This window comes from Theropithecus gelada, chromosome 3, assembly GCF_003255815.1.
Source record: "Theropithecus gelada isolate Dixy chromosome 3, Tgel_1.0, whole genome shotgun sequence".
NCBI lineage: Eukaryota > Metazoa > Chordata > Mammalia > Primates > Cercopithecidae > Theropithecus > Theropithecus gelada.
Window position 1 is genome coordinate 132885535 of NC_037670.1, and position 20326 is coordinate 132905860.

The following is a 20326-nucleotide window of genomic DNA, read 5'->3' on the forward strand; positions in this document are numbered from 1 at the left end:
AAACACATTTAACTTAGAAAAACAAGGAGTCCATAATATTATTTTAAAGGTGTAAAAAAAATTCACTTAATCACTGAGGCAGCTATTAAAGCAACACCTTATTTTGAAAACTGGTAACTAAATACAAGGAAATTAAGCATTTCTCTTTCCTTTCCTGTAAAATTTGCCTTTGAGAATACCCAAATAGCTTCAGTTGATGAAGGAAGGCTGTACTTTACAGAAGAATGTCAATTATAATGTAGGAGTAACAGAATTAGACATTGGTCATTCTGCAACTCTAATGAAATTATTAGTTCTGGAAATGATTAGGTTAATGGTTGATGAGATACTACTACTAGCACAACTGTCCAATGAGAAGCAGATTGTCATCACCTTAACCCGGTGGTCATCCTTAGCATTACTAATGGTTGTTCAACTAATTGTCATGTGTGTCTTGATGTGATACATTATGAGGCACATGACATTACCTACAATGTGCTCTAACAACAAAATGTTTAACTCAATCAAGCCATTATATTTAAATTCCAACGTTCAGGAAATGAAAAGGAAAGAGGAACACTTCAGGTAACATTGAGAAAGAAGGCAAGTATATCCAGAAAGTGAGTCATTCTGCCTGTTAACCAGCCTGATGTCTTGAATTAAGTCAGTTTTAAAGGTGCAGGTGAAGAAGGTGTGGCTGAAGGACTGCATTATATTTTAAGTGACTTGGAGAAATAGTCAGATGCAATGTGTGATCTAGACTGGGCCCTTATTTGGATCTAATCAGTTACATAAAGAACATTTTCAAACTGGGTACAGGATAAAGAACATTTACTGATATAGAAAAGTATACATTATATGCTAAAAAACCAGATTATAAACAACATATACAGAATGAGTTTATTTTGGTATATATGTGCATAGAATAATTTCTGAAGGAATACTGTGGCAGACATTACTAATGTTCACCAACACCCAGTTTGCTTCCCCTTCCAAGCATACAGAAGGTTGTACTTTTCAGGCCCATGCAATCAGAAAGGATAAACAGACTGCGAGTAGAAGAAACCTGTGGCAACTTCTGCTGAAATATTCTTTCCTTGCCATAGAAATCATAGAGGAAGACTTAATTAAAATACAGACAACAGGACAGGATCTTAGTAACCACCACACTGAGGTTCACTGTGCCAAAGAGTCACCCAAATTCACAGTTGACTTTGCATGAGCCAGAAATAAAACTGTTTTGTTAAGTCACTGAGATTTTGGTGTTGTTTGCTATTAGAGCTTAAGGCAGCTTAATCCAATGAACACAAATAAACTCTAATACATTACAGTGGCAATCTGAGGGTAGTAAAAATATATTATTTTTATTTTCTTATCTTTTCTTTCTTCTAATTCCCTACGATGCTTTGTGCTGCCTTCTTTCTAAATGGTCAAAGTTCTTCTTTTTAATTAAAAAACATAATGAAAGGAGACCACCTTCATCACAAACAGTGCAAAAAATTATTACAGACAATTCCCTAAATGTGACTGCCATAAATGTAGCATACAAAATAAGTAACTCATTTTTTTTTAGGGCATTACATATCAGACATAATTCACTGTATTTAGCTACCATAAGTATGGCAGACACATAAAAAAGTAAAATTCATACAGATGTTTTATAAAAATTCTATCATTTTTAAAAAGCTCAACTCTTGATAATAACAAAAAGTTTAGCTGGAAAAGTTCACACTAGAGCGTACATGCTGACATGTTTTACGCAACTTGTCCAGTTCACTGTTTTTCAGATGATTATTTAAGGGAAGGGTGACAAGTTTTTTCAGACTGACTAGACTTTTATTCATAACTGATCTGGGTATACATTCCCATCACATTTGTTCATAGTATTGAAAGGTCCTTAGATTTGGGATGTTATGCAAGATAAAAGAGTGCTCAGAGTTTCAATTAGCAAGACTATTTAATAATAAACTACAACTGAAAACTACTCAGAAATCCATCAGTAGTACAACTGGCCTTGTAAAAGAGGTTGAAGTGAGCCCCCTTGCCCTTCTGCCATGTAAGTAGGCCATGAGAAGCTGCTGTCTAGGAGGAACGGGACTCTCATCAAATTGTTGGTGCCTTGATTTTGGACTGCCCAGTTCTCATTTTGAACTATGAGAAATAAATTTCTGTTTTATATAAATTACCCAGGCTAAGGTATTTTATTATGACAGCCGAAATGGACTAAGCCAGTATGTAATTCTATTTAAAAACCTTTGCTTTCAGTGTATCACTGAAATGTGAAATATACTTAAAAGCATATGTATATTTGAGAATCTTATCTTTTATGCAAGAGATTATATAAATATAAAATATAATCCTAAATTGTAGGACCATAAAATACTGAAGCTAACTATAATAATGTATGTGTTATACAATACACAATTAAGGATGGGTACATTATTCAAAGACAATTCTTCAGCAAGATAATTGTTAAAAAGTCAAATAAATATGATCTAAATTAAAACAATTTTCTGAATGGCAAGCTAAAAATAAGCACTAAGAGATTTCTAATGAAATTTAAGCAATATCTATCATTACATTTTCAAATTTTTCATGAAATATTACAAATAATCTCAATAATATAGATGTAAAGAGACTTAATCACATTGGTCATATTTTATAGTACTGCTTTGAAAACAGTCCATATAAATGGGTCTAAATTATCCTCATTATTTTATAATTGAAAAACTGAGGCAAAGAAAAGCTCATTGTTTTACTTAATATAATTACTAATTCAATTATGAGTAAGGTCATTAAAATTTTTAGACTTTCAAATATGAAAGGACCATGAAATAAAAACAGACTTACATATGAATTATGTCTCCTAGCTTAAAAGAATAGTTACATAGTATAAATATTTACATTGCTCTGAAGAAAACTCTGGCAGCTGTTAGGCAATTCAACTAATACACTGATTATTTTCTATTTTATAAATGTTTAATTTCATGTATACATATTGGTGCTAACAAAATAAAATGATTAGCATAATGTATGTCACAAAATAAATAGGGTAATTACTGAATATACATCACATGTATAATAAAAACCACAAAATTCAAATAGAAAAATGAACGGCTTTGCCTTCTCCATTTTAGAAGATTTTTTAGTATTTTTATTCCAAGACAAAACCAGATTAAATAAATTAGAAATTACCTTGACAGCCACTCCTTTTCCTTCAGGAAATTCTAGAAGATGGAAAGTCAGTTCTTCAACCCTAGTAATGCAGAGTTTTGGGTCAGTTGTTCTTCTTAATGCCTGAACTAATGCCCGGGTCCTGTTATCAATACTCACCCTTGCGATAATCTACAAAGACATATTAAATATATATGATTAGAATACAAAACTGCTCTAAAGAACAATTCAAGTTTCTTAGTTCTCACTAGGAAATAAAACTTATAAATTTGACAAAAAGTAATAGAACCAAAAAGCACACTGAACAACTTGCCTTTTCTCGCTGAAGAGATAAACGCTTTTTCTCCTCTGCATTTCTGTCTCTGCTCACAGCCTGATCAGTTTTAGCAGGCTCTTCCTGTTCTTCTGACTGACTCTTAGAATCATACTTTAATTTGGGGACAAGTCCGCCAATATAACCACCTACTAAAGCTTGTACACCTTCAGTGGGACGAGAAAGTAAGTTAGCAATACTTTGTTTAGTTGAAATTGGAAGAACATCAGGTATTGCAGAAGGACTTGTAGGCTTGTCCACAGTATCTAAAGATTCTGAGCCTGGCTTGTAAGCCAGGATGCCAGGATCTGGAGAACTTAATTTCCCCTCTTCCACCTCTTTATCTTCAAGTTTTGATTTGTCCTGGAAATGTTCATTTTCCTTTTCTTGAGACATTTTTTCCTTACGTTTGAAGTATGAATTAATATGATTTGATAAAAAGTAGAATGACTCTCCAAATTTTGTGGTTATAATATTTGTGTAATGAAAAAGACTGCGTTTACCTCTATTTTCTTCTTTGTCTATAATGTGACTTTTCTCTTCTGGAAAAGGACTCTTTTCTGCTGATTTGTCACTATATTTTTTCAGAGATTTGATGGCTTGTTTAATGTTTTTCTGTTTTAACCAGCCACTATCTGATACTTTTCTTAATATTTGGGAACTTGGCTTAAATTGAGCTAAACGTGAAATCATTTCATTTCGATTGCCAAAAATAGCCTTTGAAACAGAGTTCAAAGTACTTTTAATACGGGACATACAAATGTTCACTTTTGTAAGTCCCTTGGGAGCAGAAGTGCTAAGTTTCAAAATTCCAATATGTAAACCATGGTTGCTTGGAGAGTAACAGTGCTTACTGCAAGAATGTGCTTCACTTTTGGTCCATTTACATCTTATTATGTTTGTATGAAAACCTCTTTGTAGACTGATGTGGCTTATCCTCCAGCAATGCTTAGGTGAGAACAAGAAATGCAGTTGCTTGCTTCTCTGCTTCCCACAAACACTTCTTGCATTACTAAGGAGGTAAATATATATATCTACAGTCAGATTAATAGACATAACTTAAAAATCATTTATTTTCTATGACATTCTCTCACTTCTTGAGTGCTTCATTTAAGAAATGCCATAATTCATGGTCTTACCTGAAATGGCAAGAAAAAAAAAATTAGAATTCACGTTAAAAATTGAAATTGGGTATAATAGAAAATACAAGACTATTTGGACTAAATTCAGCAAGCTATATCAAAAAAAGCAGATAAAATATTGCCATTATAGCTGATAGAAAATTCATTTTTAAGCTAATATAAAATAATTCACTTTCAGTATAGAGGTAAATAAAAAAAGAAAATGAGGAATAGAATGTTTAGGGAAAAGAACTAATTTAGAGAAGTTTCCCAATAGGTAAGTTTTCCTACAACGCATAATTTAATATGCAATTCAGATACTCCGCTTTTTTTTTTCCCTTCCTCACTGTTCAATTCTGGACTACTTTATGTGACACTAGACTTGAAGACACTATTCCTTGAAGAAAAAGGTCAGGTCTTATACATCATTCATTGCAAACGATTTATAGAATACTTAATCTATAACAGACATGGTGCTAGATGCTGAAGTCACACAGTTACAGGATATGAAACAAAACTTCCAGTCTAGAGCTGCTAACAGATATGTGAAAAAGATTTCACTACCTAAGTAATAAGTGCTCATTAAATCAAGTAAGTCAGGCTAGAAGAAACTATAGCATCTAACATAGAAGGGGTTCTTAACCACTATATAAAAAGAATACATACAAATAAGAAAAGAATAATCCAATTTAAAAATGTGGTATTGGTAAAAGACAAATAGATCAATGGAACAGAATAAAGAATCCAGAAACAGACCCAATTAAATACAGTTGATTGATCTTTCACAAAAAAGCAAAGGTAATACAATGGAGCAAAAATAGTCTTCTTAACAAAAGACAACTGGACATCCGCATGCAAATTAATCTAGACACAGACTTTATACCTATCAAAAAAATTAACTCAAAACAGATCACAGATCTAAATGTAAAATGCAAATGTATAAAACTAGAATGTAACGTAGGAGAAAACTTAGATGATCTTAGGAATGGCAATGACTTTGAGATAATATCAAATGCATGATTCATGAAAGAAAAAATTGATAAGGTGGACTTCATTAATATTAAAAACTTCTGGCCAGGCGTGGTGGCTCACACTTGTAATCCCAGCACTTTGGGAGGCTGAGGCAGGCAGATCACGAGGTCAGGAGTTCAAGACCAGCCTGGTCAACATGGTGAAACCCCGTCTCTACTAAAAATACAAAAAATAAGCTGTGCATGGTGGTGCACGTCTGTAATCTCAGCTACTCGGGAGGCTGAGGCAGGAGAATCACGTGAATCCAGGAGGCAGAGGTTGCAGCGAGCCAAGATTGTGCCACTTGCACTCCAGCCTGGGCAATAAGAGCCAGGCTTTGTCTCAAAAAAAAAACAAAAAAAACCAAAACCTTCTGCTCTGTGAAGGTCAATGTCAAGAGAATAAGACAACGAGGCAGAGACTAGGAAAAAATATTTTCAACAGACATATCTGATAAAGACCTGTCATCCATAATATTTAAAGAACTCTTAAAGCTCAACAAGAAGAAAACAAACTCAATTACAAATGTGCCAAAGGCTGTAACACACACCTCATCAAAGGAGATATATAGAAACAAATAAACATATTAGAAGTTGTACCACATCATATGTCATCAGGAAAATGCAAAGTAAAATAACCATGATACTACAACATACCTATTAGACTGGCCAGAATACAGAACACTGAGAACACTAAATGCTGGTGAGGATGTAAAGCAAAAGGAACTCTTACTCATTGCTGAAGAAACACAAAATGGTACAGTCACTCTGAAAGATAGTTCGGTAGTTTCTTGCAAAATTAAACATACTCTTAACATATGACCCAGCAATGGTACTCCTTGATATTTACCCAAAGGAGCTGAGACTATGTCCATAATAAAATCTGCACATGGATGTTTATAGAAGCCTTATTCATAATTGCCAAAATTTCAAAACAACAAGATGTATTTTAGTAAGTGAATGGATAACCTGTGGCATATCAATATATGGTATGTGTAGACAATGGAAAATTGTTCAGTGCTACAAAGACATGAGCTATCAAGCCATAAAAAGACTGCGAGAAACCTGAAATGCATATTACAAGTGAAAACTGCCAATCTGAAAAAGGCTACATACTGTGTCTTAGTCTGTTCAGGCTCCTGCAACGAAATCCCATAAACTGGGGAGCTTACATATGGGAGATACCCCATATATAAAATGGGGTATCTGTGCATGTTTTATAGAGACAGGGTCTCACTCTGTCACCCAGGCTGCAGTGCAGTGGCATGCATGATCATAGCTCACTACCTCCTTGAACTCCTGGACTCATGCAATCCACCTGCCTTAGCCTCCCAAGTAGCGGGGACTATAGGTACACATGCCTGGCTTAGGTAGCTTATAAACAATAGAAATTTATTTCTCACAAAATTTCCCACAGTTCTGGAGACTGGGAAGTCCAAGATCAGTATTAGCAGATTTGGTATCTGCTGAAGGCCCACTTACTGGTTCACAGATGGCTGTCTTCTTACTGTGTCCTCACATGGTAGAAAGTACTAACTAGCTCTATGGGTTGTCTTTTAGAAGGGCACTAATCCCATTCCTAAGGACTACACTCTCCTGACCTAATCACCTCCCAAAGGCCTACCTCTTAATACCATCACCTTAGCGGTTATGATTTCCACATGAATTTTGAGAGGCACAAACATTCAGACCATAGAAGTATGATTCCAGCTATATAACACTCTAGAAAGGCAAAACTATGAAGACAGTAAAAAGATCAGTGGTTGCCAAAAGCAGAGTATAGAAGGAATAAATAGGTAGGGGACAGAGGATAGTATTTTTACTGCCCTAAAAATCCTCTGTATAGTATCATAATAATGGATAAATATAATTAAACATTTGTTTAAACCCACAGAATGTACACCACCAGGAATGAACCCAAATGTACCCTATGAACTTGGGGGACTGTGTGTGAATGCAGGCTCATCAATTATAATACCTGTACCACTCTGGTGAGTGATGCCAATAATGGAGGTGGCTATGCGTGTACTGGGGTAGGGGGTTTATGGAAATGTCTGTACCTTCCTCTCAATTTTCCTGTGAACCTAAAAACTGTTCTAAAAAAAGTCTTTTTTTAAAAAAGCAATCTGCAGTTCTATATATGCTATACACACATGAATATATATACACACACACACATATATTAAAAAATGAAAATCTACATATGTAGTTGAAATCTTATGGGCACACATATACATACACAAATTGATTCTGAAAGGATAAGCATCTGTTTATTCTTATGACCTAAGGCATGGGGCCAAAAGGGAATGAGAACGGTTTTTACTTTTTACTTTTCTACTGTTTGAATTATTTATAATGAGGTTTTATTTTGTAATTAGAAAAAGTAAAATATTTAAAGCACTGTAACAGAAGGTACCATGTGAATGAAAGACAAATTGAGATAAAATCGAGGGAAGTTTAAGAAAAAAAGAGGTTAAAAACTGGCCAAAGTTAAAAAGGAATTCATCATGTGTAAAGATGAGAAGGAAAGGAGAGAATTCTAAATAACCGTAAACAAAACAAACACAGCCAGGAGTTTGAGACCAGCCCAGGTAAATGGTGAAACCTTGTCTCAAAAAAATAATAATAATAAAACAAATTAGCTGGGCATGGTGGCACACGCCTGTAGTCCTAGCTACTCAGGAGGCTGAGGTGGGAGGATTACTTGAGCCCAGAAGTCTGAGCCACAGAGTCCCCACCTCTAAAACAAACAAAACTACACACAGAAGCAAACAGAAGAAAGCATGGAAGAAAGCACATATAGTATGTGCAGAGATTGCATATAGTCTAGTTTTACTGCAGGACCTAGAGAGATTGAGAGAGAGGTAGATGATGCTGAGAAAGATGGAACTGAGAACCTATTCCAATTGTCCAGAAGATAACAGCCTGAAGTAAAATTCTTCCTTCTAAATTGCATGTGCCATTTAGAATTTTATATGGAAGAGAGAGAAAAAAAAGTAAAGCCTGTCTTGTCTTCCAGGCTGAAGGAGCCCAGGGAATTCTACCACAAAATATGGCTGCCTGGTATAAGTATTTTGAATTAAAGCCCCATCAGAGATCAACAGATGCTAGAAGAGACTTTTCCCCTATCTACAAAAAGACCAGACAGATTCCCCAAGGAGAATAATTGTTTTCCCGTCTCCTCCTCAGGGAGACGGGAAAACAATTTTATTATCTGCTGCAGAAAAGAAGACTGGAAGACTGAAGAATATAACCACACCCAAATGACACTTTAACAAGATAAAGTCTGTCTCTTAGGCTCATTCAGTTTTCAAAGAGAATACAAATTCATCTCTGTCCTTCCAACCCCCTGTCCATTCCTTCGCCCTAGTGATCAGTTATTGCCGCTCAACAGAATTACCTCTATTCCCCATCTTTCCTTCCCCTCTGAAGACAGCTATGTAAGTATGTGGGCCCCACTGGGATATTTAAGTAATCATTGCGATTCTCAGCTGTGCACATTAATAAATTTGTATGCCATTTCTCTTAGTAATCTGTTTCTGTCAGCTGATTTTCAGCAAACTGGCAGAGGTGGAAGGGGACATTTTCCCTTGATTCCCACAAGGCTCTTCCAAACTCCTTGGGACTTGCAACAATAAGATAAGTCAAGTTAACATAAAAGCTCTGCAGCCCCAATGACACAAAAACACTTAAGGTAAAATACTTGCGGATAAAAAGCCATGCTCTGTTTTCACTTATATGTAGGAGCCAAAAAAATTGGATCTCGTGGAGACAGAGAGTAGAATGATAGTTACCAGAGGCTAGGAACAGTGTGTGTGAGGGAGAGTTGGGGGCTGGAAGGGAGGGGATAAGAGAGGATGGTTAATAGGTACAAACATACACTTAGAAGTAATGAATTATAGGCCGCGCACGGTGGCTCACGCCTGTAATCCCAGTACTTTGGGAGGCCGAGGCGGGCAGATCATGACGTCAGGAGATCGAGACCATGCGGGCTAACATGGTCATACTCCGTCTCTACTAAATATACAAAAAATTAGCCCGGCGAGGTGGCGGACGCTCGTAGTCCCAGCTACTTGGGAGACTGAGGCAGGAGAATGGCGTCAACCTGGGAGGTGGAGCTTGCAGTGAGCCGAGATCACAGTCACTGCACTCCAGCTTGGGCGACAGAGCGAGACTCCACCTCAAAAAAACAAAACAAAAAAAAGAAGTAATGAGTTATACTATTTGAATAGTAAAGTAGGGGGACTATAGTTAACAATAACATATTGTGTTATTTCAAAATAGCTACAAGATTTGAAATATTCCCAAGAAAAAATAAATGTTCAAGGTGATGCATATCCTAAATACCCTGATTTGATCATTTCACATTGTACGCATGTATCAAAATATCACATCTACCCTATAAATATATACAAATATTATACATAATTTTTTAAAAAAAATCCATGCTCAACTTGAAGAATACCAAGAAAATGTAAAATTAAACCAGAAAAATAACTGTGTGAGGTAATGCATATGTTAGATTTAGTTAGTCCACAATGAAAATAATACTTAAAAAATCATGTTGCACACCGTAAATACATACACCTTTATCTGGCAATTTAAAAAATAAAAAATAATTTTATAAAATAATAAAGCCATGCTCAAAGTCAATAGTAAAAAATTTCCAGGTTTAAGAGGACCCACGGGTCTGGAACTGCAGTCATACTATCCTCAAGGTGCAGATACCCTATGGGCAATGGGATCCCACTCCAAGCAACCACCACAGAAAATGAACTCACTGAACTTACAAAACATGCAAAGAAATGCACCATCGCCTGCAGAGAGGATCAGCAAATATAGCCAGAAAACAAATGTGTAACTAAGATTCAGAAATATAAAACAATTAAGGTCTAAAATGTTCAAAGGCGAAACAGAAAGAACAAAAATAAAGAGTCAAAAAGAGAACTGTACCCAGAATAAACAAGGAGAGCAAAATCTCAGAAATGAAAACTCCAGCTATGTGCTAGCTACAAACACACCTGTAACAGAAGGCTGAAAATACAGGACTGGGAAAAATGTTATACCAGACCGAAACTACCCATCAGAAAATGAAAAGCCTTTGAAGGTAAACATAAGGGAAAGGCATTAATTATGGATAAAAAGGAGACACTGCATAGCAATAAAGGAATGATCCATTTACTTATTAAACCTCAGGTAATCATGTAGACCTTGGAGGAGAAGACAATCTACTGAGAAATAAAACAAATAAGGAACGGAATGGATAAAGTCAGGCTGAGAAGTGCCATGAATTAAAATAAAGCAGGGGGGAGGGGAAGAAGGGCACAGAGCGCTATTTTATGGTGTGATCAGAACTGAGCTGACATTTTAGTGGAAACCTGAAAGAAGCAAGAAAGAAAATTATTAAGAAAATCTGGGAAAACAGCATTCTAGTCAGAGAGAAAAAACCACCAACAATTTGGAGACAAATATGAGCCTTGGAACAGCAAGAACTACAAGATGATTAAAGGCAAGTAAGAGGAAAAAAAGAAGGATAAAGATGAACCAAACCAAAAATAAAATTCTACGGCTCTCCTCAACATCTGAATGGACCCCTCCTCTTGGCCAAGGGCATTCCAGAGTTAACCTGAAAATCTAGTTCAGCCATGATGGAAAGGGGGTTGGATGTGCCTCATCATACCCCTCCAGCATTCACATCAACACAGATCTTAAGTCTGGTAAGAAATATTTACAGGCCGGGTGCGGTGGCTCACGCCTGTACTCTCAGCACTTTGGGAGGCTGAGGTGGGTGGATGACGAGGTCAGGAGTTCAAGACCAGCCTGGCCAATATGGTGAAACCCCGTCTCTACTAATAATACAAAAATTAACCAGGCGTAGTGGCACATGCCTGTAGTCCCAGCTACTAGGGAGGCTGAGGCAGAAGAATCACTTGAACCCGGGAGACGAAGATTGCAGTGAGCTGAGATAGTGCCACTGCACTCCAGCCTGGGCGACACAGCGAGACTCCCTCTCAAAAAAAAAAAAAAAAAAAAGAAAAAAGAAAAAACATTCACAATCTATTCTCTCTGAAGCCTGCTACCTGGAGGCTTCATCCACATCATAAAACCTTGGTCTCCACACCTCCTTATGGTAACCCAGACATTCCTTTCCACTGATAGCAACTCATTCAACCAACTGCCAAACAGAAAATTTTTATATGACCTGGAAGCCCCGTCCCCTTCCAAATCAAACCAATGTGACTGATTGATGCATTATGTCTCACTAAAATGTATAGAGGCAAGTGGCATTTGACCACCTTGGGCACATGTCAGTGGGACCTCCTGAGGCTGTGTCACGGGTGCGTCCTTAAATTCGACAAAATTTTCTAGATTGATTGAGACCTGTCTCAGATATTTTGGGGTCACAGACCCCAAAATTCAGGCAGGAAATGGAGACTAGACTATGGCAGAATTTTGCATTGTTTCTTTCCAATATGATGAATTTATGAAACCACCTATCAACTTGGCATTAAAATATAGTACAAAAGGCCAAAATATGGGAACCATTACAAGATTAGACAACTTCATAATCATAATGAGAGATTTAATACACCTTTCTCAGAAACGACAACTACCAAGCAAAAATTACAAAACAAAGATGACCAACAAAATCAGTAAGTTTAATTGAATTGCCCCCAAATCACAACATTAGTAAATGCAAGATAAGTGTTTTGAGAGTACATTCAGCCAGAAGTTAGATCGCAAAAACATAGGAAGAAGAATGTAAAGTGAGACGCTACCAACAACTGAAAAAAGAGCAAGGAAGAATAGATGTAGTATAAATACAAGGGAGGTACGAATAAAACGGAGAGGCTTGGACCAATCACTAGAGAAGGGAATGGAGTTTTAACTAGAGGAATTAAGGGAATTATTAGGTGGAGGCCCAGCTAAGGATGGAAAGAATGAATTTACAGAGGATATCACTTAATTATTAATATAACACAGGCAAAAGGGTGACAACAGTCTGAAGGTAACAGTACTGAGGAGAGCAAAGATGCCCTGGTGGCCATTGAGCAGACCATCCAGAGGGACAACTCCTTATCTGAGGAATTTAGAAATAATTAGACTTCTCTGTTGGCTAAAGCCAGCATCTGGTACCAAGATTCTTTCCCAGAAACATATAAGTAACTAGAATTTCCATACATGTCCAGAATGTATGCTTGTCAAAACTCATTGTGCAACCTTTGCTGATATCAAAGCACCAAAATGTCTACAAATGTAATCACTGATCATGACCTACGTGGCTAATATGGTCCAAGTTACCCTTCAGCTTCTGCTGTAAGGTCCATAAATACCCCTAAGAAGAAAAGCCACTGCAGTGAGCTGTCCTCTCTTGCTGAGGCGCCTTACTGCACTCTTCTGCAGCACTCTTTCTATCTAATAACACTTTCCTTTTCAACCCTATACTGTTGTTGGTAAATTTTTCTTACTACCCTACTATCCCAAGCTGACCACTTTCTAATGCTGGGGCTCTGACACCTCACCCAGCAAGTACTAGTGTGGGGAAGAGAGCCACTCTGAACACTTTGAAAGCAAGGGAAAAAATTGAAAACAACAAAACACAGGACTTGACAGCCAAGAATGGGGTAAAGAGAGGGAAGTGTTAAGAGAGCTCTAAGGTTTCAAATCTGAAAAATACGAAGAGTGCCATTTGCGAATATGCAAAAACTGTGAAGGGGCCAATTTAATACGAGAGAAAAACACGTTTTCTTTTGGATTCACAGGATGAAGTAACAGTGGGACATTCAAATGGAAATGTACATAGACTGTGGATTTACGTGTGGAATTGCCAGCACAGTGGCAGCAGAAACCACAACATTAAATGGATTTATCAGATGATAGTTTACAGTAATAATACATGACTATTTTGGGATTAGAGAACCTGAGAAAAGCTCTTTTTCCTTGAAAAATATGTATTTGCAACACAAACTATATTTTCCATAACATTTCAATATATTCACATGCCTATTTAAGTATACCTGGGTTTCAAATATGAAACTGTAGTTTAGAGAGAGCGACAGGGGTAGAGGCTTGAGTGCCACCCAGAGCTAAGAGGAGGAAGAAACACTCTAAAGGAAACAAAACAGGAGAAAAGCCACCCTGAAAAAATCAGGACACTGGAAACCAAGACAGGACCAATTTTTTTCAAGTAACGGATAAGGAACAGAATAAAATATGCGAGTACTGCAGAAAAAAATAAGAACTAAGAAATGATCGGCCAGGCGCGGTGGCTCACACCTGTAATCCCAGCACTTTGGGAGGCCGAGGCGGGTGATCACTTGAGGCCAGGAGTTTGAGACCAGCCTGGTCAACATGGCGAAACCCGTCTCTACTTAAAAAAATTAGCCGGGTGTGGTTGCGCACGCCTGTAAATCCCAGCTACTCGGGAGGCTGAAGCAAGAGAATCCTTTGAACCTTGCAGTGAGTCGAGATGGCGCCAGGACACTCCAGCCTGGGTGACAGAGAGAGACTCCCAACAACAACAACAAAAAATGGCAGGACAGGAAGGTGTCTATGGCTAAGCGTTCTAACTCTGACCTTTTTACAAATATATATTCCTCGACTGAAGCAATATGCAGCTTCAGCACAACCCCTCTAACTGGGGTAAAAAAACAACTCAAAGTACAGGTTGTTCTTGTAACAACTTTGCATGTGAAACAAGTGAATATCTAAACTAGTGAAACTGACCCTTTCCTTCAACATCACTCATTGAAAGGGCGTTTACAAGATTTTAATTTAGGCCTGATACAGAAATAAAAAACGAGATTAACATTAAGAAAAAGTTGATTATAATTACGAAATAAAAACATGTTCTTATACTCAAAGTACAACTAATTTGCATAAGCAATTTAACAAAATAGCTACAATGGGCTTGATACAACTGCCTCACAAGCCTTAAGCTCTCAGTTCTTAATGTTTCACTGTTTAACAGCATTTTCTTAATACACTGAAACATCTGTCATTTTTGAACTCTCGGCAATTAGGACTGCAGAACCAGGATACAACTGTTACTGGAAATGCAAACAGTATTTTAAACAGGATTATATGACAGTCCCTTATGTCACAACTCTCTGAAGTTTTTCCTATGAATCACCATTTTAAAGTTATCATTGTATTAGGCGTGGAAAGCAGGTTCCTTCCAGCATAATGATAGAAATGACACAGGGATAGGAAGCACTGCAACAGTGATTCATACACCTTCACCTTTTAAAAAGTACACACCTGAATCTACTTAAGCAGCAGCGGTCAGGGATGGAATCAAATGCGGATGGGGTTAGAAAGAAATCGCTGACAAAAAATATCAGGCAGTAGAATCACCAGGTGCACAATGACAGTCGAGAATGATGTAGAGTAGGGAAACCCTCCTGAGAGTGACCAGCTAACTACTGGAGAACACTAAAGTCCAGGGGAAGGCAGACAGACTGGGAAATTGGGGAGGGAGTCCTGGGGATGGGACAGGAGGAGCAGGGCGGGACCGGCGAAACCAAAAACAGTTTGCGCTTCTGGGGCAGCAAAGTCCACGGGGGCGGAGGGCGCCGAGCACCAATGAGCTCCAGGAGCCGCGGGCTCCTTCCAGCGCCAGGTCCTCCCCAAAGCCTGGCGTCTCCCCACCCTCTCGCTAGGGAAGTGCCCTTCAAAGAAAGAGAAAGGAAGACCCGGAGAAACGGACAAGGGTCCAGAACGATCACCCAGCCTCCTATCGTCCCGCCCCTTGTCCCCTCGCGGCCACTTACCGGGATGCAGGCCGCAGTCACAAGGGCTGCAGCGGCGACTCGCTCGTTCCCGGCATTGACGTCCACTCCTACCGGCCTGCATCAGCTGAGCTTCCAACACAAACACTGGCGCAGCAGCTGGGTCACCACCTACTCAGCCCCGCCCCGCCCCCAGCGGAAGTGACGCACTAGCCGTTTGGGTCTACCCGGGTGAGGTTTTTCCGCCTCGCTCAGGCCTCTGCGTCCCTGTCAATCTCCGTTCTTCCCCCTCCCCGAGGTATGCGCAATAGAGCATGACGGAGCGCAAGGCGGGAAGCAGCGACAGACGTGTATGCGTGCGTGCGTGCGTGCGTGCGTGATGCGCGAGGCGTGGCTTGCCGGTGGGGCGTGCTGTGCTCCTATTGTATTTCCCGAGTGTGTGAGCGGTGGGACTTCGTTTTGCCTTCGTGGGCGGGACCTCGGAGCAGTATCCTGGCTTGCTTGTTGGGGGGCCGCTATCCTCTTTAGGCAGAGATAAGCCTCCCTCTCCGCGTCCCTGAAGCCCCTGCCCAAGCTGTCTCAGTTCCTAGGAGCTGCGGGCTGCGATACCAGTTTCCTAGAGGGTAGTGCGCGGCACCGCCGCGCCCCTTTCTCTGTATCCATTCCTGGGCATGGCCACCCAGACTAAATGGCACTCAAAAGCGATTTGACATATATTACAGTATTGGAAGTTAGCATAAACCGCCCCACAAATGGTCCCACACTTAACACATCTTTTTAAAATTCTGGCATTTCATGCGTACCACAGGGGCAAACTACAACCCTCAGGGCAAATCTGGCCCATTGCAGGTTCTGCTGTATATAGCTGGGAGCTAAAAATGGGTTTCACATTTTTCAAAGGTTAAAAAAAAAAATGTTTTGCGACACATGACAATTATATGACATTCATATTTGTGTCTGCTTTTTACAGTTTCATTAGAACACAGCCTTTCATTCCTATACGTGCTGTCAATTAAAGCTTTTATGCTACAATAGCGAATTTGGGTAGTTGCAATAGCCCCTTACCCTCTTGAAGTGCCCTTGCAATTACATTGAGGTCCGGAAAACAGATCAGTGTCTACTAGTTCTCTACCTCAAAATGTTATCAAGACTTACACTGTGCTCTCAAGGCTTACCCACTACCCACGGATATGTATGCTTTAGCCTCCTGTAAGGTTATTGTAAAGTCCTTAAGGAAGGGAGTTCTTTGACCTGTCAAATGTAGTGGACGTTACACTGATAGTTTTGTTGTTATTTTTTTAAATCAAGGAGGGAAAGCCAGCTTGCTATGTTCTTGGGACACAGTGTCTGGATTATGTACATCATAATGCCTGGTAAACCATAGCGGTGGATAAGCCAGACATGTTATTTAGCTACAGGAGAGTTAAAAGATGTATGCACCAATTAAGCCTTACAGGCATGTGTAAGGAGCTTTAGTGTTTGAAAGAGATTCCTCCTTGATGCTAAAGAAAAATTATTCTGACACTTGTTAAAATGGCAAGGAAGACATTTAGAACTATTGCAATAGGTGCCATGACTATCACCGTCGGGGAGAGAGATCAGCCTCAAGTTTTAATACAACAAAAAGAGCTAGGAATTATAGCCAGCAAGCAGACTGAGGGGTCAGTGCATGGAAAATTACTAAGAGGTGACATCAGGGGTAGGGGATATTCTTGCTAAACTGACTTTCAAGATTCTTGCTGAAGGCAGGTGGGGATGATCAATTATCAAGGCTAGGGGATACTCTCTAAACTGACTTAGCAAGATTCTTGCTAAAACTGGACTCAGCAGGCCTAAAATAGTGGTCCAAGGATGAGGCCTAGTTGGGAAGAGGGCTCAGAGGAGCGTAACTAAAGTATGGTCAAGGAGAGAGCATCACCATTCCCTCTCCGCTTATGCTCTTCCATCTCCTAATTTAGTCAGGTGTTATGAAATAGCCAGATTTTCCTCCCATGTCAGAAATTTCCAAATAACTCCCAATTCCTGCTTCTCCATTCTTACCCTACCTCTCCCTCCCTTGTCTACCACCATACCTTTAATCAATCATGAAGTCTGATGAGTTTTACCGCAGAATTTCTTGAATCATTCCTCTGCTCCACATTCGCATTTCCACTGCTTTAGTTTAGGCTTTCATCCTTGCTCTTCAGTATCATCTAAACTGGTTTTCCCGCCTGTAACTAACCTCTGACCCAGTCAGTCTCTTCTGTGCAACCACGGTAATCTTTCAAAAGTGCAAGTCCTATCGTGTTTTCCCAAATTAAAAAGCTTTTGCTGGCACTACGTTTTCACAGAATAAACCGAATGGAATGATAGGTTCTGACCCTGCTGACCTTCCAGCCTTTACTTTCACCACTTGCCTCTCACTCTCTGTCCTCCAGCCACACCTGTACTTCCCCACATACTCTGTTTCTTTTCATACTTAGTGCCTTTGTCATGCTGTTGGCTTAGCTCCCCTTCCACCTTGACCTCCTAAAGATTTTTTTGTCCTTCAGCCAGGAAAATCTTACCTCACTACTCATAGAATAAAGCATTCCTTCCACCTGTGCTCACTTCTCTTATTGCCCTTGCTGCACAGTATTATAATTTATTTGTTTATATGCCTACCAGTTTCCTACAGTCAAGGAGTGTAAGGTAAACTGTATTGTCTGGATCTAGCATAACATCCAACAAATAGTAGACTTTCTATAAATTCTGTGTTATTGAATTGATTTTTAGTTTCATTTAGGTTACTAGTTTGATAAGTTAAAAATGGAAAATAAAACCCATTTATGATTATTTTGATGTTGGGCAGTTTTGAGAGAAAATAGAATTATATTTAATTTCAAACAAACTCGGTAGTATGCAAAATTGGAGATTATCTTGTGTATAATAGCAGACTAATGCATTCAGGAAATAATCTATACTTGAAATAATGCTAAATAACAGTAATTGTTCAACCCTATATTCTTTGGAAGCTGGGTAAAAGAGACATCACATTGCCCCTGTATCAGTTACTTGCTATGCTCATTCTATTTATAAGGTTTATTATTGATTTCTTTATTTTAGCTCTTCTACATCCATAGTGACTCCTTTCTGGTCTGGTTCATAGCTTTTTAAAAGAACTGCCAATATCTTTATTGTTCAAATAAAACCTAATGTTATAACCAAAATAAATTAAGCCATATTGGTGCAAGATATTTCTCCAGATCACCTAAGGGAGGGACATGCCAGAAAATAATTCTGGAAGAATAATCTCCATGGTAGGCTGAAGAATGGCCTTCTAGAAAATGCCCACGCCCAAATCATAGAACCTGTGAATATGCTACATTACATGGCAAAAGGGACCTTTTGCAGATGTAATTAAAGTTACAGATTTTAAGAAAGGAAAATAATCCTGGATTATCTCTGTGGGCCCAATCTAATCACATAAATCCTTAAAAGCAGTACAGATGTGGCAAAGCAAAAGTCAGAGAGATTCAAGATAATGAGAGGAACAATTTGGCAAGGAATGCAGGTGGCCATAGGGAACCAAGAGAGGCTTCTCCTGGCTGACAGCCAGTAAGGAAATGGAGACCTCAGCCACAGAGCCACAAGGAATTGAATTCTGTCAACAACCTAAATAAAACAGAAAGCACACTCTTCCCCAGAGGTACCAGACAAAAGCTCAGGTCAGCTGACACCTTGATTTCACCCTTAAGAGACCAGGAACAGAGGAACCAGCCAACTCTTGCTGAACTTCTGACCTACAGAATTGTGACATAAGAAACTTGAGTTGTTTTAAGCCACTAAATTTAAAGTGTTTTGTTTCAGCAGCAATAGGAAATTAACATAATTACCTTTATATAGTTTGAAAACATGAAAGCAAGGATTTTCTGTTTTGATCCTTAGCACCAAGGCACAGCAATTATTAATAAAGTGTGGCCTGGTGCAATGGTTCATGCCTGTAATCCCAGCACTTTGGGAGGCAGAGGTGGGTGGACCACCTGAGGTCAAGAGTTTGAGACCAGTCTGGCCAACATGGTGAAATCCCTTCTCTGCTAGAAATACAAAAATTAGCAGGGCATGGTGGCAGGCTTCTGTAATCCCAGCTACTCAGGCAGCTGAGGCAGGCGAATGGTTTGAACCCGGGAGGAGGAGGTTGCAGTGAGCCAAGATCTGGCCATTGCACTCCAGCCTGGGTGACAGGGCAAGGCTCCATTTTTCTCTGTTGTTTTGTTTTGTTTTTTAAAAAGTTAAGTGTTCAGTAACTATTTGGTGAGTGCATATTGATTTTTTGTATTTTTAGTAGAGACGGGGTTTCACCGTGTTAGCCAGAATGGTCTCGATCCCCTCACCTTGTGATCCACCCACCTCAGCCTCCCAAAGTGCTGGGATTATAGGCGTGAGCCCCCATGCCCGGCCTGGGCTCCTCCTACCTTTTAGTCAACAGGCTAAGAAGGGAGTTACAGTGTTGGTTGGGATGATTGACCTGGACTATCAAGATGAAATCTGTCTACTACTCCCCAATGGAGGTAAGGAAGAGTACACATAGAATACAGGAGATCCATTAGGGCATCTCTTAGTATTACCATGTCCTGTGATTAAGGTTAATGGGAAACTACAACAGTCTAATCCAGGCAGGACTACAAATGGCCCAGACCTTTCAGGAATGAAGGTTTGGGTCACTCCACCAGGAAAAAAACCATGACCTGCTGAGGTGCTTGCTGAAAGCAAAGGGAATACAGAATGGTGGTAGAAGAAGGTAGTCATCAATTGTTGCAGGAAGTCAGGGACCCCGAACAGAGGGACCAGCTGAAGCCACGGCAGAAGAACATAAATTGTGAAGATTTCATGGACATTTATTAGGTCCCCAAATTAATACTTCTATAATTTTTTTACGTCTGTCTTACTGCAGTCTTTGAACATAAATTGTGAAGATTTCATGGACATTTATCATTTCCCCAATCAATACCCTTGTGATTTCCTATGCCTGTCTTTAAT

General features: G+C 39.1%; 1 protein-coding gene across 7 annotated transcripts in view; it reads right to left on the reverse strand.

Moving 5' to 3' along the window:
* PNPLA8 (patatin like phospholipase domain containing 8) overlaps positions 1 to 17505 on the reverse strand; it is a 53554-nt gene extending 36049 nt beyond the window's left edge. For 2 of the 7 annotated variants that reach the window (XM_025378308.1, XM_025378305.1), the window contains exons 1-3: positions 15371 to 16618; positions 3467 to 4605; positions 3175 to 3324 (exon numbers count right to left, since the gene is read on the reverse strand). In XM_025378308.1, the coding sequence (XP_025234093.1) occupies positions 3175 to 3324; positions 3467 to 4522 (1206 nt within the window). In that variant the 5' untranslated portion in view covers positions 4523 to 4605; positions 15371 to 16618. Of the gene's footprint in view, positions 1 to 3174; positions 3325 to 3466; positions 4606 to 7221; positions 7334 to 10779; positions 10826 to 15370; positions 16619 to 17400 lie in introns of those variants that run through there. The other 5 variants (XM_025378306.1, XM_025378310.1, XM_025378304.1 and 2 more) reach the window with 5 other exon arrangements.
* Positions 17506 to 20326: the final 2821 nt, after the last annotated feature.